Here is a 24,271-nt window from a genome sequence, read left to right on the forward strand (position 1 = left end):
AAAATGATGTGGTGGGCCTAATCTGGCCCCCGAGCCTCGAGTTTGACACCTAAACTAACAATCCAGAAGAGGGGGGTTAAAGTCATCCATTAATTTACTGGCAAAATAATTTTAGACACAAAATGTGATTTGGCATCAAATTCATCTAAATGCGAGAAGCCGCAACAGCTGTGAAACACATTCTAGGGAGTTTTGTCTAGCACATGACTCTACAGTTACGCCTCCGACGTGCACATTTTCCACCAAGACAGCGTGAAAGGGGCTACAAAGGCCTTAAAAATCAACATATCCAAGCATGTCTGGGGTCGAAGGTTAAAAAGTTGAAGGAAGGTCTTTGGAGAGGGACGATTACACGGATTACAGGGCACTGGTTTGGGGTCAGCAGCAGGGCGCAGGGACGGACTCGGGATGGGGGGGGGCACAATAGCCTTACCTGGCTCGCTCGTTGCTAGTGGGAGGAGGGGTAGGGGAGGGGGACCCTGAGGGGTCCCCGGGCGGCTCGGGGGTGGCCGCGTCCGTGGGCGGCGTGGACGCCCGCACGTTGGGGGGCGTGGACGAAGTTATACGCGAGGACGACGAGCCCCTGCGGGACACCCAAGAAGTGTCCATCACCCGGACACCCATGCTGCAGTGGGACACAGACGCGACAGCCAATCACTGCACAGGAGGGCGGAGCTTGGGAGGTTGGGAGGAGGGGGGGGCTCGGTCAAGGGATCAGCTTCCTCCGTCCGACCACGGATGTTTGTCTTCCAAACACTGAAGGCAAATTTGCTGCCATAACGCTTATATTTACCGGACATTTTAACAGTGTGTAAAAAAAAGTAAACATACTAATTCAACTCTTCACCTCCACTAAGGCAGATTATTGGCAAACTGAAACACCTGCGTGTCTTGCGTAAGAGTTTGTACTGTCAAAACGAGTCCATCCGGTGCCAAACATCACAATGATGCAACTTACGCACACGAAACAAAGACCGCTTTTGTTCAAATCCACCAAACACAAAACCAACACACGAAGAAACTGTGAAGCGTAATGAAAGGGGTGAAAGGGTTATTACGGTACCTCTGGATTTTCCTGATGCTGCATGGTTAAAATAGAGAGAAAGAAAGAGAATGAGGACAGGGTGAAAGGTCAACACTCAGAGATGTTTGACTATTTTTATTTAGCATCGTCCATCTTTCTAGGATACACGATTGGGGTTCCATTGGACAATGGAAAATGGCTGCTTCTAGCTAAAATGGCCGACTTCCTGTTTAATTCAGGGCATGGGTTTGTTTTTTTTGTTATGGTGGACATGTGCACCCAATTTGGTGTCGATTGGTGAAACTGGTGTCAGGGAAGGCGCCATTTTTTTTAGCTACGTGTAACTGAGTAAAATGCATTTTCATTTTCAAGTTTCCAAAAATTGATAAATCTTTGTGCTTGCTGAGACCCCCAATAAGGTGATTCATTCTTTGAAAAAAATAAAAATAATGAACATTTCCAAGAGGGTCTAATTAAGTTTTGTCACAATTTTCTAGGGTTGAAATGTTAAAGGATTTTAATGGAAATAAAACAGATTATTCCTCCTATCAAGTTCAGAAGTGTCATGTCAAATCCGCCGCTGGCTCATGGAAGGCTGCGCTCTACGGATCAGAGGCGGGCCCGGGTTTAATTAGCCGAGCTGCGCTGAGACGCCCCGCTGGGCCCGATAAGGCAAACTTTAAGGCTTTAAAAGAATGGGAGGAGGATCACAAAAAGTGAGAGAGAATCTTGACATAATCCTTTGTCACTTTTGATTTGATGACTTCCTGACCTAGCTGGCGTTTCCCAACTTTTATTGAGAAAAAGAACATATTTTAAATAAGAAAAAAACAAAAATGTCACAAAAATACTTACCCAGTGGGGAATCTGTTAAGATATTGTGTTTCCTGTCACTTTACATCCCTATCATAAAATACTGTAGATTAACAAAAATAGATTATTGAATCAAACAAACTAAAAAAAAATGCTTCGTTGTTTTCCTAACTCACTCGCGGAGTTGTGGTTTTTGAGCAGATTGGGCCACTTTTACCCAACGTTGGTTTAATTATTTGTTATTGTTATTTAAACAGATTGTGTTGAAGATTAGATTTGGGCAGGCTGAAGAGCTGAAGCTGCACTCCAAAAACTGTTGGGTCAGAATAATCCAAATTGGGTTAAAAAGGGACTGACCTATTTTTTTGGGTTATTCAATTGACCCAAAAATTTGTGTCAAATGAATTACACTCAACTCATCTAATTGGGTTGCTTTGTGGGTTATTAATTTAATTTGACCCAATTTTTGGGATTAAAAAAACTGAACAAGTTAGGTTAACTTAAACTTTTTGTCTTAAATAACTGAAAATGTTGGGTTGGTTAATTGTTTACCCAATTCAGTTGGGTTGTTCAATTAACCCAAAAAGTTGTGCCAAATGAATAACCCACCAAGCAACCCCCAAAAAGGGTTGTTTTGTGGTTAATTAATCTAATAACTCACAGTTGGGTCGGTCCATTTTTTACCAAATTGGGTTAAAAAGGGACTGACCTATTTTTTGGGGGTTACTCAATTGACCCAAAAAATTGTGTCAAATGAATTACACTCAACTCATCTCATTGGGTTGCTTTGTGGGTTATTAATTTAATTTGACCCAATTTTTGGGATTAAAAAAACTGAACAAGTTAGGTTAAAATAAACTTTTTGTCTTAAATAACTGAAAATGTTGGGTTGGTTAATTGTTTACCCAATTCAGTTGGGTTGTTCAATTAACCAAAAAAGTTGTGCCAAATGAATAACCCACCAAGCAACCCCCAAAAAGGGTTGTTTTGTGGTTAATTAATCTAATAACTCACAGTTGGGTCGGTCCATTTTTTACCAAATTGGGTTAAAAAGGGACTGACCTATTTTTTGGGGGTTACTCAATTGACCCAAAAAATTGTGTCAAATGAATTACACTCAACTCATCTCATTGGGTTGCTTTGTGGGTTATTAATTTAATTTGACCCAATTTTTGGGATTAAAAAAACTGAACAAGTTAGGTTAAAATAAACTTTTTGTCTTAAATAACTGAAAATGTTGGGTTGGTTAATTGTTTACCCAATTCAGTTGGGTTGTTCAATTAACCCAAAAAGTTGTGCCAAATGAATAACCCACCAAGCAACCCCCAAAAGTTTTGTGAATTAATTTAATAACTCACAGTTGGGTCAGTCCATTTTTTACCCAATTTGGTTTACTTTTGACCTAAGTGTTTTTATAGTGTTGATTTGACAATTTAAACACACACACAAAATTATTAGGTTAGCTGTGGTTTTTCAGCAGATTGGGTAAATTTTAGCCAAGGCTGTCTTTATTATTTTGACCCAACAGATTGGGCGGGTTGAAGAGCAGAAGATGAGATTTAAAATGCTCTTTCAAAAATTGGACCGACCCACTAAATTTGACACAAATTGGGTTCAACCGGCTAACAAAAAAATCGGGTTGCCAAAAATTGGGTCAAATATACCCAAGTTAGCGTCTTAATTCAATTTATGACCCAAATTGGGTTGTTTTTGACCCAGCAGTTTTAAAGTTTTAGTGTGGTCTTCAATTTTTATTTGATTTGAACTGTTTTGTACCAAAGTTGATGTATAAATAACACAGCACTGGCTCTGCCCCTTTAAGATGTAGTGCTGGGTTAGCCATTTGACCCAATTTGGGTTACTTTTTTAACCCAGCAGTTATAAGAGTGTAAAAAGCCTCCTACCCATCTTTCTTGTAGAACTCCAGCATCATGTTGTCGGTGGCGACGCTGAGGGGTCTGCGGCTCTGCTCGTTCTGCCGCCGCTCCGTCTGCTCCATGTCAGGAGACGGCATGGAGCTGTAGTTGGCGTTGTGGTTGGTGTGCACCGGACTGCCGTAGTTGCCCGTCAGGTTGAACTCGATTTCTGGGGAAATCAGATGAGAGAAACACTTGATGGGAAATGATTTCAGCATGTAAAGTTTCAAGCTCATTCAATTCTAATATGAATTATTTTGGAGGAAGCAGGAGACGGCTGGCCAGGTGTCGGCGAGTGCCTCACCTCCGGGGAAGAACCAATCGGCGTGCTGGATGATGGGCTCGATGATGCCGACGATCTGCAGGGACACCGTGGTCATCATCTCCGTGATGTTGCTGCAGAGGACAGAAGATGCACCACTTACACAAGGAACATTACAGCGCTTTGTATTCCAAGTTACCAAAACAGCTATTGTAAAAAAACTTTTTACTTAAACTTAATTAAATGAGTTGAATCAGTTCTTCTACTTAAGTACAGAGTGTGAATACTTTTGCCATTTCTGCAGGCGCTGGCTGTTAATGGCAAATTAAGAGCTTGATAGATTGACGGCCGACACATTTAGAAGGACGCCAGGGACGGCGACTTCTTCTCAAACTGCTGTGTCACCGTCGTAAACAAACCCCATCTTGGAAATTGTTGTCTGGAGGTTTTTATCAGCACATCCGATAGGACAATGAGAATTCTGCCACGTGATGTCACCACAGACGTTCATCTTAGACAAATTTGATGTGATCAGGGCTACATTTGATTTTTAAAACAGACAGATGTCTGATGTCAGATGTCCTCAACAGACATGGATAAAGTCATTTGTAGATGTGGTAAAAAAAATTTAAAAAAGAAGTTGAAATGCATATTTAAAATAGTTAATAATAAACAAAGAATGCATTCTTACATTTTACATTTAATTGAGAATGAATGTAAATACATATAACCAATCTCTTTTAAAAAATGAATATAAAATGACATGTATATAAAATTTGTGTTTTTACTCATACATCTTATTTCGTCATTTACAATAAACAAATTAACCAATTATGTATTGCGACTTTTATGCTAAAGACCACATGGAACAGGTTCTAAATAAATGATGTAAACATACTGTATGTTAAGATTGTTCATTTTAATAATAAAGTAAGAATTCATTATTTTGCCTATATTTTTATTCAAATTAACATAATTAAAATAAACTAACCAGTCATTTAAAAGATAAACACAAATTTTTGCAAGTATATAAAATTATTTTACTTTTATATTTTATTTGATTATTTACAATTAGAATTTTGAATTCTCTTTTTATATTATTTTTTATTTTATATATTTGAATTATTTTTTGTTTTTATTCATTATTCATCTATATTTTTTATTTTATATTATTATTTTTTTATTTACAATAATGAATACTATAAATAGTGCTCAAGGGCCATGTGATTGTTAAAATGGTAAATAGGTTAGCTCATTTTTACTGTAGATGACCTTTTAAAAAAAAGTTTCAATGTGTAAAATGGTTTATTTGAATAAATCAATAAACCTTAATATTATGTACACATTTATTTTTATATAACTGTATACGTTTTCTATGTATACATTGTATTAATTAAATTAAATAATAATAAAATGTAATTATTTAATAACTTAAAAAAATAAATACATCTTGATTAATCAATTTTAGTGGCTAAATTAATGAAATAAATATCATAGGACTCTCAATGTAAATGCTTGGTGGGCCGGGTTCAAGAGCGGCTCACGGCGCCACCCTTTGCCCAGCCTCGTCTCACCCGTCGCTGTGCGTCCACAGCAGGTTGGGCCCCAGCACGATGGCGATGTTCCCAGGCGTCATCTTGTTCACATCCTGATAGTCCGTCAATTTGGACAGGAACTTAATCAGATATCTGCAAACACGTCGCAGGAAGTAAGAGCAAGGTCGCAAGCGCACATTTGCATAACCTACTTCTCCTCACTTCTTCTTCTTCTACTTTTCCCAGCGGGCTCACAAGAGGGAAAATATGAGATTACTGACAACCAAGTGAAGCCCGCGTGTGATAAACCTCCATAAAAGCCTCCCCGAGCTAAACACAACTCCCATTTGAGAAGACCCGAGAGGACACAAAAGTGGGCCAGTGGGCCGACCGTGTGTGTGTGTGTGTGTGTGTGTTTGCGAACATCAGGCAGCTCGTTCTGGCGAGCGCCGCTCGTTTGGTCGTGTCTGACATCTCCTCAGAGGAGACGAGCTAAGAATAAACTCGATTTGTAAGATGCGACAGATACACTGACGCGTGCACTTTGCGCTCCATCTCATCACTTTCATCACGGGCTTACGGCAAAGAATCCAATGGTACCAAATAAGGAATAAGTGGAAGTTTAAGCCCTTTTGAAACTGTGGCGAGCCGTGCATTTGACACCTGAGCCTTAAGTAGGGAGTTATTTGACTTAATATAACCACACAAATACACAATATTCAATAAAAATAGTAAATAAAATAATAGTAATTAAAATGCCAAATTAATAAATTTCATATTTTCATGTGTATCATCGCCGTGTTTTGCCAGTCAAAGTTTTGCTCAAACCAACCAATCAGAGGACGGAAAAAATCTGAAACCTGATTGGGTAAAGAAACAGACCCATTGCTAATATAGTTAAGGCTACATGGGCTAGCATGACTGATTCGAAAGCCTCTAGGCAGATTAGATCTACATAGCAACACAGAAGGAGCGAAAGTCTCACCTGAAGTTGTTGTTGCTGGCCGGCGGCAGTTGGTCACAAGCGCTGCGGAGAGCCTGCAGCCTCTTGTCCTGGTCCGGAATGCTGCGGGGAAGCAGGACCAGGATGAAAAAAAAAAAATTAAAAAAATCAACACAACACCATCTCGTAGTCTGAATCTGTTAACGCGGAGGTTTGCTTACTTTGAGGCCTGGATCCAGTCGTTGTAAAGCTCAAATGTCATCAGGGGCGCCGGGAGCTCGCGCAGGTAAGATTTCAAAGCTCCTAAAGGACAATCATTTCATTTGCGTCAGGGACTGATTATTCACACCTATACAGTGACGTGGCAGTTTCCCATTTAAGCAGACAGGGGAAGGGGCCCGTCCGTCCCCCCAGCTCACAAATTTGACACGCCGTAGTGTCCGAGTTGCACAAATTTGGGATTATTGGAGAGGGATTTGTCCTCGATGTAGAATCGTCTCGAGTGACTTTGGATTTGGCTCCGTATTGAACGAGCCGTCTGCACGCTCACTCTCATGAATAATTCGCCGACAATACCGTGCGCTGGGGAGCGTGAAAGTTATACACGACTAGATATTCATATGCTAAGTATTTCTGTCTGGTAAACAAAATAAATGGCATACCATCTCAACAACGCAGATTTTCATGATCCAAGTTGAAGTTGAGTCTCATGAATACCAAGTCAAACTCAAGTTGAGTCTTTCAGAAGTAAGTCCAGAGTCCTAAAACTGGTGAATCAAGTCTGACTCGAGTTAAGTCATGTGACTCGAGTCCCCAACCTCTGAAAGTGCTTTATAGCATAGAAACATATAACGAATGCTGGGTTGTCAAATACTAAAAAAAATGCTGGGCAGGTTGGGTTACTTTTACCCAACGTTGGGTTCATCATTTTTGACCCTGCAGATTGGGTTCTAGATTAGATTTGGGCAAGCAGACAAGTTGAATCTAAGAATTATTTTTAACCACAGACACATTTTTAAAAATTGTTGGGTAAAAAATAACCCAATTTGCATCAAAAATGGACCAACCCGCCCTGTTTTGTACAAACATAAACAACCCAATCCAATTTATTTTACCCTAAATGTTGGGTCAATTTGACCAAAGTATCGGGTCGGTCCATATTTGAGCTAAATTGGGTTATTTTTGACACAGTAGTTTTAAGAGTGTATTTAACCTGGCAACCAATTTCTTGGTAGCTTTTATCTCAGCACAGTCTAAAAACAGATGGGTAAAAACAAACAAAAATTGGGTTAAAAATGGAGCAACCCGCTACTTGGGCCAATTTGGACAAACTTTCTGGGTTGATTTTAACCAACCCAATTTTTCGCAAACAAACAACAATAAAACAGAAAGATGGGTCAAATGGACCCAAGCAGTGGGTTGGATCTTTTTTCATTTTTTTCTTTTACCAAATTTGGGTTATTTTTGACCCAACTAACTGTCTTTAGAGTGCAGTATAGTACATAAATTTTTACCAATTCTTAGATCAAAAATTTGACCCAACATGCTGGGCCAAATCCAATTCCATGGGTATAAATAACCCAACATTGGCTTTCCTTTTTCGACCCAGCACTGCATTAGCTATTTCCCCCCACTTTGGTTGACTTTTGGCCCAGCAGTTTTAAGAGTTCATTGCAACAGATGAGCTGACCTGCGATGGCGTGCGGGTCGGCCGAGTACTCCTGAACATCCAGCACGCCGCAGTCCAAAGACGCCTTGAGCTTCTTCAGTTTGGAGGCGGACGGAGCCACTCGGAACAAACCCTGAAAGTCCGGGAAACACATCACGGGTCACCTCCTACACATAATATGTAAATTACTTGTTCAAATACACGATTAAAAAACGATAAGCTGGAATTCAAAATAAGTGACCTACAAGGCGGTTTGATGTCACCGAGGTCATGAAAATGATCTGTCTGTGTGCACATGACATCATCTCAGTGTGTATTTGTTGTGTATGTGTTTGTGCGATTCTGACCTCCTCTTGCATGCCGCACTCCAGCAGCATGGTGACACAGGCCTCGATGGGGAAAGCAATATCTCTCCCGCTGAGCTCTAAGTGCTCTTCCAGCGGCTTCCCGTAGCAAGGTTTCTCCGCCCACGACTCTGACAAAACACACACACACACACACACTCACATTAGATGCACACTCAGCCGTATGGTGTTCCCCATTATATCGCTGATTATATTTTGTGGAACATATCTTATTGTATCCTGTATGGCGGAAATGTGCATTTAATCTTGAAGAACGTTAACTTTTATGTTCAATACATTTTAACTTTATTATTTACATACAGTTTTGTTGATGTATATTTAAATGCAGTGTTAATGTCCAACTTGGGCAGATTACAATAATATTAACTCATTCACTGCCATCGACGGCTATAGGCGTCAACAAATCATTTTAACTATTTCTATTAGTTTAAATTTTTTTCCCACTTTTGTTAACTAGAGTATGAAAACCTTTTTTTTTTTTATTGTATTAGAACAAATATATTGTGATTAATCGTGAGTTAACTAGTGAAGTCATGCGATTAATTAAGATTAAAAATTGTAATCGCCTGACCCCCCCTAATTTTTAGTAATCTTTTCTTTAAAAAAATTAAAGATTATTTAAAAAAGAAAAGATTATAAAAAATGAGGGGCATAAGGCGATTAAAATTTGTAATCGTATTTTTTTTTTTATTGTATTAGAACAAATATATTGTGATTAATCGTGAGTTAACTAGTGAAGTCATGCGATTAATTAAGATTAAAAATTGTAATCCCCTGACCCCCCTAATTTTTTAGCAATCTTTTCTTTAAAAAAATTAAAGATTATTTAAAAAAGAAAAGATTATAAAAAATGAGGGGCATAAGGCGATTAAAATTTGTAATCGTAATTAATAGCATGACTTCACTAGTTAACTTGCGATTAATCACAAATTTTACATCTGTTTTAAATGTACCAAAAAAAAAAATCGAGTCCCCTGATCGTAAAATGGTATCGGTCACCGCCGTGAGTACCAATACCTTAAAATAAGACTGGTATTGGCACCGATATCAATACCTGGTATCGGTAGCCACCCATCATAGTCAGGTTGATACCACCTCCACCAGGAAAAAACCCTGACAGTATTTTAATGTTATGGCTGGAACCATACAAATGTCTCATCAAATGATTACAAAAACACAACAAAAATTGATGAACAGGGTAACTCGTTTTAAAATCAGATGTTAATCAATATTTGTTCAAGTTACTGTAAAAAGGGGTTTGGTAACAAAAATATTTGAAATTTCAGGAGATTTTAGTATGAAATATGGAAGTTGATGCACAAAGATTTGCTTCCGCGGGCCACATAAAGTGATGTGGCGGGCCAGATCTGGCCCCTGGGCCTCAGTTTGAATACTTATGTAAAAAGTCTTTATGTATAAATAATGGTCGATTTTCATTCTCTTGGACTCTAAGGGGTAAAACATTTTTAAAACTCTTTATGTGGTCTCTCTATATTGTGGATTTTCATCAATTATGGGCGGGACTGAAACGTCTCTCGCTTACCCTGATGAGCTTTAATCTGAGGCAGAATGTTCTGCAGCAGCTCCAGTGACTTCCTGTGGTACTCGGCCTGGACTTCAATCAGCTGCGGAACGCAGACCACATCAGCGCGCGTGTTCCTGTGTGTGCGCGAGCGCATGTTTTTTACCGTACGTACTGTCTGAAAGTAGCTTGCATAGTCGAGTTCTTTGGCCATGGAGCTGTACATGTCTGCAGACAGCTGGTCCTGGTGACAGCCAACAAAATGAACCACTTCATAAACTTAGAAATAAATGACAAAACAAAACAAAAAATCACACGTAAAGGTAATCCCCCTGACCCGACAAATTTCCATGCGATTGGCGGCCTCCTCCATCTCCTCCCTTAGATGGTCGGCCTTGGCGCCGCTTGGCTGCAGGTTGCTGGACAGGCCCGACGACTTGCTGGACTGATAGTACCTGCCAACATTTCAACGTGAATAATTAAAGGTTCATGTACTAGTAAGATCATTTTAAGCGCTGATCTGAGGTCTGCTTCTCACACGTCACTGACCTTGTTCGTGCGGAGTCCATGTCCAGGACCAGTTTGGCTAAATGTTTCCTTTGTTTCTGGATGTTTGGGATTTCCACCTGAGGGGAGGGGGGCGAGCAGAGTCGACTTTTGTTGACACACTAAATGTGCGGCTGCTCTCATGCGGATTCGTTTACAAGCATGCAGGTGTCACATTGAGGTAGGTCAGGAGCAGCTTTCATTTTATTACCTCCACCAAGGAAGCTACATCTTGCCTTTTTTTCTTTTTCACCATTTACTCTTCGTACATTTTCAAAAGGCGGTCTTAGTACCTCTGAGAGGTCGTACAGCGGGTCCATGACGTCTCGCTCGATGGTGACTTCGAACAGGACGAGCTCCTGGGACAGTTTGTCCTGCGTCTCGCCGCACAGCTTCAGCATCTTCCTGCGACACCGCAACACATGACAGACATTCAGGGCTGATCGCATGCTAACCGCTAACACCTCCGCCACCGCTGATTCTGTCCGCGCGCGCGCGCGTGTGTGTGTGTGTGTGTACTCACCCTAGCATAGACTCGTCCCCGAGCAACGCCGACCCCTCCACCATACATTGTGCTAGCGTCGCGAGAGGAAGCTTCTTCTACAGGAACAACACAAAATAAACACAATGATGACAAGGTGTTTGTCTCAAAGGTTTCACCTGCTGATATCTAGATTTTGGCGCTTCTCCTCGTCCTTCCCCCACTCAATTTTTTGTCACCATGAAAAACAACCAGAACGACCAATTTCATTGAAAGCTGGCACCCATTATGTAGTGTACATCGCTGCCACCTACAGGACTGGAGTATACATTTAATGTCAGGTAGGGCTAGGTGATAACGTTAAAGTGGAAATCAAGTCAAAATATTCTTTGCAATATAACAATAATAGAAATGCACCCCCACTAGTCTGAACACAGTATTCTGATTAATATTACATTTGTGAAATACGAAATAAGCAGAAAAATCCACCTGTTATCATCCATCTTGGGGGGGGGGGCGGCCATTTTGCCTTGTACCGTCCACTAAAAATGACATCACATGCCCTAATTGTTTGTGTTTGGAAATTCTCAATTAAAGTAAAAAAAACAAAACATAGAAAATTTTATAATAATAATAATAATAATAATAATAAAATAAATCACAGGGTCTTGAGGCTCGGCTTGCGAACGTCAGTCACATGACCAAACCCCAAAAACAGGTGAGCCATGATTGGTCTTTGGCACTGTGATGTCATTCTCAGTCGACATCAAGTGGCAAAATGGCCGCCGCCTGAGCTGGATGATGCAAATATTTGCGACTTTCGAAAGTACATACCCTGCGTCAAAAGTTTCCAACAGGATAAATGACTGCAAATAAAGTGGAACTAATCGCTAAAAACGAAAAGGTCAATGAACTTGTTCGTCTTCTCACCGACGGCGACCTGACCGACTTTTTGTCCACCTCCACGTTCTGCTGACCCTGCAGACACGCCGCCAACTTCTTGTGGGTGCTGTGCGACACCTGCTTGACCAGCTCCAGACGCTTCTCCGCCTGACACGCGATAACAAAAATACAATCAATAACATCGTTATCACTAATTAGTCCATTGCGATTTACCTGCAGGAGGTCTTCGCTTAACACTTCGGTCTTCTCAGCCCTGCGAAGGAACAGAGAAAAAGAAGCCCTCTTTGTGAGTCAGACTCAACTTGGAAGGGATATGGTCGCCATGGCAACTGGGAAACACGCACGCACGCACATTACATGCGTGCCACAATGCCGTTTGCAGCGTTTCTTATGAATATTACAGGAAGAGAAAGGAGCAAATTATTCATTGCTGGTTCCAGCCAAAAATGATTATGGGAAGAATATGAAGAGATAAATGTAAAATATAGTGAAATAAAAATGGACATGGCCTATTTTTTGACCATTTGACAATGCTACCATTCATTAATCATGTTATTATTATTTTTTTCATCGAGTACTGCTACCAGCCTTATTTCAAGGTATTGGTATCGTGAAGGACGCCGATACCAGGCCTAGATACTGAAAGCAATCACATCTGACATCGACTAAGTCTTCTTTGACAGTAGTTGGCGCTGTACTGCAGCTGCTAGACACGTTGGTGAATCACCACGTGTGTCAGAAAGAAAGAAAGGTCATTGTGTTGAAATTTTATGTATAACAACTACTAATGGTATCAGTATTTGGTATCGGTGAGTACTCAAGAGTGAGTAAAAAAGTAGAATCAAACATCTACATCAAGTCAACAACAAAAACACAACAATTTTACTTGTGTGAAAAAAATAAAGCATTTATCATTCATGCTAACAGCCAAACTATTTTAGTCATTAGACCAATTATGTTACATAATTATTTTTCTATTCAAACGCAAAATGTTACCATATTTACGCAGCATCAAGATGAGTAATCGAGTATTCTCCTCGATGTTTGTTTTCACTGATTTGATCGTTAAATAAGGTCAAAACCTCAACAGCCTCAAGTGACGAGCGATCAATAAAGTTATCAGCCCGCTCCAATCGGTCCTCCCTCCCTCACTTCCTGCTGGACATATTACAAAAAAAAAAAAAAAAAAAAAACTCACACAAGCGCAGCTCGAGCCCTGCTGATCCGCAGCTTTCTCTTCCACATCCCCTCGCTAGCAGGCGGGACGGCGCCTGCTTTCAGGCCCGGCGAGGCAGCGAGTGAGGAGGAGGAGGAGGATGATGAGGAAGAGTAAGAGGAGGAGGGGGCATAGGGAGGAAAGAATGAGACCTGACTATCTGGTCCTTTCACTTCTTTGCTTCATCAGCCATCAATCTGCTTGATAATTGTCACCGTGACAACAACGCACACCTGAGTGCGTGCGCGTGTCTGTGTCACAGAATTGCATATGTGTTACCGTGTGTGTCATTGGATGCACGTTAGTCTAACTGTAAATTTATGGTGGGCGGTCGGGGACTTAATCAGGATGACCTCTCACGTTCGCAACTGAAACACTCTCGCAGGCACTACTGAAATGCTCTCACACTCTATTGAAACAGTCACACTACTGTTATTTTTTGTGCTCATACACTACTGAAATTCTTTCAAACACTATTCAATTTCTTGCTCTCATGTATACTACTGAAATGCTCTCACACTTACTACTGCTTTCATGCACACTACTGAAATGCTCTCACACATACTACTGCTTTCTTGATAGCTTGTTTGATTGATAGTGTGTGTTACTGCTTTCATGTACACTACTGAAATGCTCTCACACTCTACTGAAACAGTCCCACTACTGAAATTCTTTCAAACACTATTAAATTTCTTGCTCTCATGTGTACTACTGAAATGCTCTCACACATACTACTGCTTTCATGCACACTACTGAAATGCTCTCACACATACTACTGCTTTCTTGATAGCTTGTTTGATTGATAGTGTGTGTTACTGCTTTCATGTACACTACGGAAATGCTCTCACACATACTACTGCTTTCATTTACGCTACGGAAATGCTCTTAAACATACTACTGCTTTCATGCACACTGCTGAAATGCTCTCACACTCTACTGAAACAGTCACGCTACTGAAATTCTTTCAAACACTATTCAATTTCTTGCTCTCATGTGTACTACTGGAATGCTCTCACACATAACTACTGCTTTCATGCACACTACTGAAATGCTCTCACACATACTACTGCTTTCTTGATAGCTTGTTTGATTGATACTGTGTGTTACTGCTTTCATGTACACTACGGAAATGCTCTCACACATACTACTGCTTTCATTTACGCTACGGAAATGCTCTTAAACAAACTACTGCTTTCATGCACACTACTGAAATGCTCTCACAGTGACTATTGCTTTTTTTTTTTTTTTTTTACTGAAATCCTCTTACACCCATTACTGAAACACTCTCATACACACTACTAAAACGCTCTCCTTAACAGTAGTGATTTTTTTAAACTCATATACACTACTAAAACACACACATACGCTGCTAAAATGTTATTATGCTTACTACTGAATTTGTTTATCGCACACAACTGAAAATCTCTCTCTCTCGCACACACACACACACATGGAATTAAAAAACTTTCACACACTAATAAAATGCTCTCACACACAATATTGAATTGATTTTACCCACATACACTGCTGAAACACTCTCATTCACACTATAGTAAAACACTCTCAGGGGCACTATTGATTTTTTTGGGTTCACATCGCTAGTGAAACACACACGTTAGCTTAAATGTTCTCATGCTAACTACTGAATTTTTTGCTCAAACACTACTGAAACACTCTCTCAAACACAATCGAAACACTCACATCTTACTGAATACCTATAAGTTTTTTTTTGCTGCAAATATTTTCTCACACTGATTTTTTTGCTCACATGATACTGAAACACTCTCTCACACACACACACACTACTAAAGCACTCTCACACACTACTGAAACGCTCTGATGCTAATTAGTGAAATATTCACATACACACTACTGAAACTCATATTGCGGTATATTATATGATCATATTACAGTATATTTTATGAGAGTCTTTCATTATTGGGTGTAGACTTATTTCAGTGCTTGAGAGCATTTCGTTGTGTTTCAGACGTGCATCTCTGTAGCAACATATGTATACTGTAGTATGTGCGTGTACTTCCTCCACCTCATCACAGAAACACTGTCAGCCTCAATGTCAGGATTAGCAGTGATGTGACTAATAGGTCTTTCAGTCTGCGCCCATTGTTAACCAGCCAGTGGTCTCCATGGCAACCACAGAGCAGGAGGAAATACTTTCTGGGATGATGTCATCGACGGGCAGGCAGAATAGCCGGGTTTTTTTTTTTTTTTTTTATATGCTGAATGAGTGCACTTTACATGGTGAGACGCACGAGCTGTGATGAGGCAAGAGGTGGTGATTGACAGCTGCTTGGAGGCATAACGAGGTAGGAATTCCACTTGACACATACATCCACGCACACGCTTATGACATGACAACATAATGTAAGATTGATTGATAATGTGTGTTAATTAGCACCGAGACAGAGAATTGACTTTGCGGCCTGGCAATTTGTACAAGTGCGCAATTTGTCTCGAACGTCAGAACGATGATGTCATGTGTTGCAATAATGTGGGAAAATTGAGGGAACTGCAACACGCACACACAATATCTCTGGCGCGACGGCTACGGTAGCAAACGTGATAAATATTAAGACCCTCAAAATTGTTTGAGGGCAATAAAGAAAATCCCAGGGAAAAATGCGAGGCAGCTCGATAGCGCACGAGTGTGGGCGTGGACCCGATTCGCTGCCAACTATTGATCACGCCCCCCTAGCTGGCCCGCGTGGTCCCATCACACTGCACTGGTGCCGCTGGTGTTGTACTGGTGTTGCATGACAAGCATGAGGGTCACGTGACGCGCAAACCCAGCCCGGAGCTGGAGCTGGCCCAGAAAGAAGAGCTCATCAACATGCCGCTCACGGTCCAAAGTTGCTAAAGTGTCCAGCGGCTCCCCAGAGAAGGACTTTCACCCCCCCCCCCCCCGCCCCCCTCCCACCGGACCCCCTGGCCCCACTCCTCCGACCTCTCTGCACAAGAACAAAGCGGGCTGTGCTCCAAATTCCATCGTGGTACCTCGACCCACGACGAGAAAAAAGAAAATCGACAGTTGACCATTGACCAACCGTAATGAGGACAAACACATTAAATAATAGATAAACGGAAAATAAAGTTTGAACTTCCTGTCATGGATTTGGTGAATAAGTGCTGAGGTTCTAGTTCCGTCACAGAACTTATTGCGGCAGCTCCAACTTCAAGCTTTAATGTTTCTCTCACCGACAGCATCAATAATTCAGCCGTGCTAAAAATAACAACACTTCTTCCATGCAGCTATTTGAATACAAGAAGTAGGAGGCGTTTAAAATGTGCAATTCAGATGTTTTCTTTTCTTGCTTAAGTCCCTTAAGGAGAGAGAAAAAAAATCGGAATTTCTGCCTTTGATTTATAAGTGACAGTCAAAGCGGAGTGTTGCATCTGTAAAGCAACAATGAAAGGTTTGTTAGTGGCGGTTTAATGGCATTGTGACATGTGCTTGCTTTACGACCGCAAAGCAAACAAAATGTGGCTGCGTTGTGCGGTATGTACTGGCGTGTCAAGGCATCCATGCAAAAAAAAAAATAAAAATGATGGGGACACAATAGCTATGTTTATCGTATATTATTATCAAAATCAATGTAAAACAAAGAAGTAAAATAATGTTTTTGATAGAGTGATGAAATTCTGTCAAATAGATAATAAAAAGGTCAGTTGAATGCAAACTTCTAGCCAAGGACATGCAATGGTGGTGATATACTGCCCCCTGGTGGTTTGGGGTGGTTTAGGTGATCGTAAAGTGTGCCTTTAAAACAGAGGTGGGTGGGCAAAGTGCGGTCTGTGGGCCGCATAAGACCCGCTCTGTTCTTCAATCCGGCTGCATTTATGTAGATGATCAACAGTACAGTAAAGTTTGTTACACTAATTTACCAGAATTTTAAAATTTGGTTCATTCAAATGTGTGTTAACCTTTTTAAATTCATTTAGCTAATTAAATAATTGGTTAGTTAATTAGTTGGAAATTTAAAAATAAAAATAAAAATGCTGCATTGGTCAAATAAACCATCCAACAAAATATAAAAAAATATTTCAATAACAAAGTGGCTAATAAATAATTAAAGTAATGGAAAAATAATACAATTAAAAATGAGAATTAATTAGTTATTTTATTTTTGAAAAATGAGTGCATAAATATAAATCTGTATTTATTTAGAAAAAAATAAATTGCTTTCATTAAAGAAATTATAAATATTACTTATAAATATTAATTTAATTTATAATCATTTTTAACAACATACATGATTTACGGTTTAGCCGGACTTACGTTATTATTGAAATAGACTGTTTATGTTTTGAAGAAATAATTTAATTATAAATAATAATTTATTGCTTTATATCAATAAATAAATGGTACCATTCAACACGATATAAAAATATTTCAATAACAAAGTGGTTAATAAATAATTAAATTGATGATACAATGAAAAATAAGAATTAATGAGTTACAATTTTATTTTGATTACATGAATCTAAATCTGTATTTAATTATTTTTTGCTAAATAACTAAAAGCAGTTATAAGTATCAATTATAAATATCAATTTCATCAAAAAAAACGAGTTGGCCTAACCCCTATTTTGAATATTAAATAAAGTGATGACGCATACTGATGTTCACCTGCTTTTACCCCATCAAGCACGTGTGTCGCAAGCACACAGCACCATCCAACAACATCTCTAAGGATGCTCTCTCACTTTCTTTGTCTCAAGGCAGCTATCCGCATGTTTGACGAAATAAAGAGAGAGGAGGATGGTGTGCATTTTTCAAAGCGTCAAGTGGCCTCGGGCTCGTCTCAGCTCCTCTGGGTCCGCGTGGACTCGTTTACAGCGAGCTCCCAATAAAGCAGCCAGCGCCATTTAAAGCAGGTAGATATTTATGGCGCTCCCCGCAAGGCCTCTCCTCCTCGTTGCGACCCACATTCCTCGTTCCTCGACGTTAGCAGGAACGGGACCCGACTCATGTGACTTGACTCGAATCAGACTTAAGTCGGCAGTTTTAGGATTTCGGGACTTGCTTGGCTAAAAATTTATTAATTTTATTTCAGTTTATTTGAATGACCTCAACATGACCTCAGCTGGCAAATATTTTGGTTCGCAAAAGCACTCACTGAATGGATTAAATTATTATTATTATTATTTTTTTTTTCTGTAGAGCTCAGTATTGTTCATTCGGTAATTTTACCGATTTGACATGTCATCCTTATTGCTCTCTGAACGGATTAAATTCTGTTTTCAAATGTAGGGAGTAAAAGTAAAAAGTTTTGTACTTAGTTACTTCCCTTCACTACAATCATGTTAGCATTTTAGCATGCTAGCTATTTCAAGCAGAGAGATGCCAGTTTGTATTCTGCAGGGCGAGAACATAATCCTTCAACTGCGACTGGCGTATGGGAGGGGGGGGGGGGGTTGTCTTTTTGAAAATGTCAGCTGCGCTTCCATCAGGCGTCATGTCCGGAGGGACGCCGAAGGCCTTCTGAGGAGGAACATACACAAGATGACGCCTCGGGATCTGTTGCAGCTGCTACGCGCAAACAAGGCAACATAGCGAAGTCTCTGGAATTAATTGAAAGATGAACACGCCTTACAAGGTTGTTGTTAGCTACTTACAACGATGTAAACAACTGCAGTAAGTGGTTCCCCTTGGCAGCTAGAACACAGGTGGGCAAAGTATGGCACGCGGGCCACATACGGCCCACCGAGCATTATACAGAGTCCTGTCTTTAAAAAGAAAATACTAATAATAATAATGTTATATTTTATGACATAATTGTTCAATTAATTAGAATTCAATCCATTAATAACCAAATTAAAATAGCCATACACTGCCCACCTCTGGTCAAGTCCCAAACCTGATTGATTGCTTAAGAGCCATGTCGCTCTACTTTCATCCAATTGGCTTATGAAAGTGCAGACATGAATCAATGGCAGTAAATATTGTCCCTTTTGAATGTTTAGCGAGGGACATAAATAACATCCACGTCCGCTGTTGCTCCCAGACAGAACATCCTGAGATGCACTCATCGGTCTCTGCTCGGGAAGGAACGAGGCGGCCGGTGGAAAAGTCCGCTGAGCGCTGACTCATCGCCTGACTCGCAAGGCGGCATTCCAGGATTTACTTTTTACAGGTCAGGTCATATAAATGAATGATAAAAAATTGTAACATCATAAGAAAATAAATTGGAATATGACAAAATTAAAGTCACTTTTTGTTGTTGTTATGGAGGTATTTTAATAATAAATTACAGAATAAAGTATTTTTTAGAAGTATTTTAATTAAATTAATGTGATTTTTTTTTAGACCAAAATTATAATTTTATAATTTATGGGAAATAAAGTCATTTTTATGTAAAGTTATAATTTCAATATTTAAAAAAAAATCCTAATATTACGGGATTAAAGTAAGATTATTTTTACAAGCAAAATATATTTCTTATATTAAAGTAAATCGGAATATTATGGGATTATCCTCATGTTTACTTTATTTATTACACATGTAATTTTGTAAATAAACATTGGAATTACAGTCATATTTTGGGGGGTCAAATCACTGGCATTACAATAAAATAAATAATAATTTATGGGATTAATGCAGTGGTGTCCAAACTCGGTCCTCGAGGGACGGAGTCCTGCAGGTTTTGGATGTTTCTCTTCTCCAGACTCCAACACACCTGAAGCTCATAAGCCTGATAACGATCCTGTTCATTGGAAGTGCATTGGAGCATATACAAATCAGTAATGTGACAAAAAAAAAAATCTTTGAAGGTCATAGTGACACATGGACATGGGGAATCACCCTTAGCCATTGCCATGGTTACAAGAGGCCACGACCGTTGCCGTGGAAACACATGAATGAGGTCACTCGGTGAAGCGTTGCATGGCGCCCTCGTGTCACTCGCCAAACGCTGCCCTGATTGTTTCAACAGATCCAAATTTAAAAAAAATGGAGACGTTTTCATCATTCCTGAATGGAACGGAACATTCCAGAAGCGGTCCTGGCTCTCATCAAGCGTCCGCAGCAAGTGCCGCACCCCTGCCTGTGATGTCACTTCCTGTTCTGTATGTTCTCTCAGCTCTCAAGGCGAGCTCTCAGGAGCACGCCTACAGCTGGGCGGCTAACGTCACCCCGGTCGCCGCGGCAACATAGGCGTGTTCCACCACAGCTGCATCAGACACAGTCAACGCTCTCCAGCTTTTTGGCGGAGACAAAAACAACTCAAACTCGTCCGTGCGTGACCATAAACAAACTTTGGACGTGCAATGCTTGTCATGTTTGTAAGACACACACGACTCATGAAGGTTGTGTGCTTCATGGGGACGTCCGTGATGGGATTACATGCGGAGGACAAACAGCAAGAGCGTCCCACGTCTCTTTGTGATGCGTCCGTCTAATCAAAGCAAGTTAGATGACACGGACCACCAAGTCAACTAATACAGTGAAGGGACATAGGTGGGCAAAGTACCAAGACATGGAAGAGGGAGGGGGCGTGGCCATATTGCTGATTTTGAAGGGGCGTTTTGAGATTAGTTACTTATTTACCGATTTTTCTTTTGAGTGAAAAACGGTTTGCCTTTTTGTTCCTACCATCGTTTAATTTAGTTGTTTTTTTCATTTGTTTTATTTATGCATCAATTTTTTTTTAATGTGTCAATAGATGTATGTACAGTAGATAATAGCATGAATATAGCTACGTATAAAAAAATAATATTTGACTAATAATTAAATTAATTGTAATACATAGTTAGTTATTTAATTATTAATTAAGTATGATTATTTTATTTTTTTTATAATCATTTAAAAAAAATAGCATTTACATTTACATACTTATTTAAATATATTGTTTCATTTCACCGGAACGTCCTATCTCACGATTTTGGTGACTCATCACATTTTTTCCGCAAACCTGTACTATTGGTCAGCCGAAACGTGTGGGTGATATTTTTTACTAACCCTCTAAAGTCTTGAAAATGGCTTGCTTTTTTTTGCTGATGCAATGTTTCACCCCAACGTTTTTGCCGTTGATTTTGGAGGTATGAGGATTCTGCCTGATGGCTCCGATACTATACTAGACTACTTTTTAGAATTTCAACTAATAAGCAACTTTAACAGTAAATGAATAATCCAATTAGTCACAAAGCAAAACATTTTTTTCTAAAAAAAAATTTGGGGGGCTCATCACTCAAAAAACTCGCCTACTCAAAAACCTCGAGAAAACAATTTTTAAATATTGTATACAGTGGACTGTTTACAGTACCATGAAGAACTCCGCACTTTGACAATTGAAATATAGGCCAAAGCAAGGAATAGCAAATGAAAAAAAGGTCATTTTACTGATGTCGTGATTCCAACCACTGAGTAGATTAAAGTTTGCCGCTGAAGGCTGGGACGCCGCCCGAGAGATGCTGCTGCACGGGGAGCATCCCATAATACCCCCTCCTCCTCCTCCTCCTCCTCCTCCTCCTCCTCCTCCTCCTCGTGCTACTGTCGCCAAGTCAAATAAAACCAAAGTAGTCACGACTTGAACTGAGTTTGAAATATTTGTCGTGAGCCTAGCATGCTAACACGCCATTTTTGGAAAATGAAAGAAAATCCCAAGTCAGGAAGCATAAAAGCTAACAGAAAAAAGCCGGAGCTGAAACTCAAACTGCGTGGACAGCCATGACTGAAATTAGGCATGAAAAAATAAATGAGCAAAAAGAATGAAGCCATTAAAGAAAAAGTCATTCCGAGTCGCGTCTTCACTCAGAGAAGCTGACAGCCGCTAATGACTTTCAAATGCAACACAAACAATTTCTCCATTTGTATCGCCTGCGGGTTGAACGTGGTTCATCAAAACCAGTTCGACTCTTTTTACGCTTACTCCATCCCTCATCGTCATTTTCTTATATATTTGCTATACCTAGTTCATGGCCACAAATTCCTCACGTCATGTCCGGGGGCCTCCATACTTTCTGTCTTCTGTTCAATGTGGACCTCGTGCCTTGAAGCGCCTTCTTTCTCTGTACGGCGGCGTCGTCGCCGTGGAAACGGTGAATGAAGTAAAAGAGGACGCGTCATCCACCCCCGCTCATCCTCCACGCTTTGGCTTTACACTTTGCCGCTCAGTCACACAGTTTAGGCGGGATTAACGCGGCACGCTTGCTGTTTCGGAGATGAGCTGAACTGCGTCTGAACCTCTGGCGACCCACATCTGGATGGGAGCGACGCCATTGGGGGAACAAAAATTGCTTGTCCTTCCATCTTCTGATGATCTTAGAAAATAGATCATTGCGTGGCTTGTGAGGACGGTCATTAGCGGCATTGTTGCACCTCACTGGGCTCCATCTATGTCAAGATTAACGCGAGGATGATGAGCTTCTGCGTCTCGCTAATATCTTTTTTTCAGGGGCTCTGTCTGCAGGCCGGCGGTCCCAGCTCACGTTTGAACAAACACGTCGCTCGATGAGAGGCGACAAGTCGACCCACTTTCTCGCTGTGTGGTCGACGCGGGCGCTAACAAGCGGCCCTCCGCCAAGGCCAAACAGTCAAGTAAATTATTCCGTCAGAGAAAGAAAATAAACATGGAAAACCGTTGCGAATATGAACCCAGGTGACGGTCGAGAATGTTCCACTCCGGGCCTGCAGGTGGCGGTAAAGTACATGAATAAGTAGAAAACCACTAAACAAAGAATAGATAATTGATTGCTCACCAGACCAGTTTTTATCCGTTCTTACGTGTGATCTTGTGAAACGTCATCAAGTACTGTTTCAACTGAAAGTGCAAATAAACCAAGAACGCACGTAATACCCAGATGTTGTTCTTGTCGGCTAGCTTAAACCAAGGATGCCAACGGTTGGATACTTGTGAAGGCTAATAATGAATATTCCAAGATACTTAAAACAAGTACACAGCCGTTCCAAGTTACATTGAGACTCGCATTCTTAGGAGTCCACGAGACCGTAGTCTGCGTTCTTCATATTGAGAAACGGCCGATAGCTGCGCCTGTTAGCCTTACCAGGAGACAAAAAAAGAAGAAAAGAAGAAGAAACGGCGCTAACCAAGAAATGCAAAGTGTTTGCATACTTTGTGGTTTTAAGCAGGATTAATCACATCTCCTCTCATCAAACATGACGTGTCGCCGTGTTTAACCGGTACGCCCGCTAAATACTTGGACACCAAATTCAAGTCCTGGATTAAAAAAAAGCTTTTCTGGAACTAAACACCAAAAGAAAGAAAAAAAACATTTTGTCTACAGGAACCAACCGCAGCAATGTTGAACATTTGAAAACATGATTACCGTGGAAAATGCCACAATGATACACGGCTGCCATAAGAAACACCTGTATGGCACTTAAGGTAGGTGTGTCTAATGGTATCATCGTCACAATTTCAAATGACTCACTGGTCACTTAATTAGGTACACACATCGAATGAATTCCAATAACAAAAACAGACGTTTACTTTTGAATGATAGATAGATAGATAGATAGATAGATAGATAGATAGATAGATAGATATTGTCAGATCAATACGTGACAGCCATGCTAATGACAGAACCCCCCCCCCCCCCTCTTATCACTGCAGGGTGCCGAAAGGGTGGGGGGTAAGGGGGCGGCGCCCACCGCTCCACGGACATCATGTCCGCGCCTGTGCGTGCGCGTCCACGCCATCAATCACACTACGTGCACGCGAGCGCGGACTCCATCCATTCCCTTCCTACCTGCCCACTGTTTGGTTGGCGAGCTGTCTCATTCGGTTGAACTGCTTCTTCATCTTGTCGTCTTCTTCTGCGCCACACGAGCTCCGCGGGGTCTCATGGATGACGTCCGCCGCCGTCACATCCACGCCGAGCGACCGCTCCTGCCTTCATGGCGGGGACGAGGGCGGCCGGCCGGCGTGTGTCCGTGGGGCCGCCTCGCTCGCTCGCTGCTCCCGAGGTGACCGCGGTGGTGCTTGTCGACCGAATTTGCGCGTCCGTGCTCGGCCACTGACAGCTTTCCCTCTCCCTCCCTCCCGCGCTTGACGCTGGCGGCCCAGTGCATTATGGGAAGTGTAGTCAACAAAACACACG

The 24,271-nt window shown here is 40.8% G+C and overlaps 1 protein-coding gene across 7 annotated transcripts in view; it reads right to left on the reverse strand.

Moving 5' to 3' along the window:
• The window catches only part of arhgap44b (Rho GTPase activating protein 44b), a 30,255-nt gene extending 6,060 nt beyond the window's left edge, over positions 1 to 24,195 (reverse strand). For 4 of the 7 annotated variants that reach the window (XM_077550738.1, XM_077550736.1, XM_077550733.1 and 1 more), the window contains exons 1-18: positions 23,921 to 24,195; positions 12,193 to 12,232; positions 12,007 to 12,126; positions 11,119 to 11,195; positions 10,889 to 11,000; positions 10,599 to 10,675; positions 10,387 to 10,504; positions 10,225 to 10,293; positions 10,071 to 10,152; positions 8,510 to 8,637; positions 8,184 to 8,295; positions 6,715 to 6,796; positions 6,536 to 6,616; positions 5,590 to 5,703; positions 4,058 to 4,149; positions 3,742 to 3,922; positions 1,064 to 1,081; positions 434 to 625 (exon numbers count right to left, since the gene is read on the reverse strand). In XM_077550738.1, the coding sequence (XP_077406864.1) occupies positions 434 to 625; positions 1,064 to 1,081; positions 3,742 to 3,922; positions 4,058 to 4,149; positions 5,590 to 5,703; positions 6,536 to 6,616; positions 6,715 to 6,796; positions 8,184 to 8,295; positions 8,510 to 8,637; positions 10,071 to 10,152; positions 10,225 to 10,293; positions 10,387 to 10,504; positions 10,599 to 10,675; positions 10,889 to 11,000; positions 11,119 to 11,195; positions 12,007 to 12,126; positions 12,193 to 12,232; positions 23,921 to 23,973 (1,748 nt within the window). In that variant the 5' untranslated portion in view covers positions 23,974 to 24,195. Of the gene's footprint in view, positions 1 to 433; positions 626 to 1,063; positions 1,082 to 3,741; positions 3,923 to 4,057; positions 4,150 to 5,589; positions 5,704 to 6,535; positions 6,617 to 6,714; positions 6,797 to 8,183; positions 8,296 to 8,509; positions 8,638 to 10,070; positions 10,153 to 10,224; positions 10,294 to 10,386; positions 10,505 to 10,598; positions 10,676 to 10,888; positions 11,001 to 11,118; positions 11,196 to 12,006; positions 12,127 to 12,192; positions 12,233 to 13,177; positions 13,273 to 23,920 lie in introns of those variants that run through there. The other 3 variants (XM_077550734.1, XM_077550739.1, XM_077550740.1) reach the window with 3 other exon arrangements.
• Positions 24,196 to 24,271: the final 76 nt, after the last annotated feature.

Source organism: Vanacampus margaritifer, chromosome 18 (assembly GCF_051991255.1).
Source record: "Vanacampus margaritifer isolate UIUO_Vmar chromosome 18, RoL_Vmar_1.0, whole genome shotgun sequence".
Classification (NCBI taxonomy): domain Eukaryota; kingdom Metazoa; phylum Chordata; class Actinopteri; order Syngnathiformes; family Syngnathidae; genus Vanacampus; species Vanacampus margaritifer.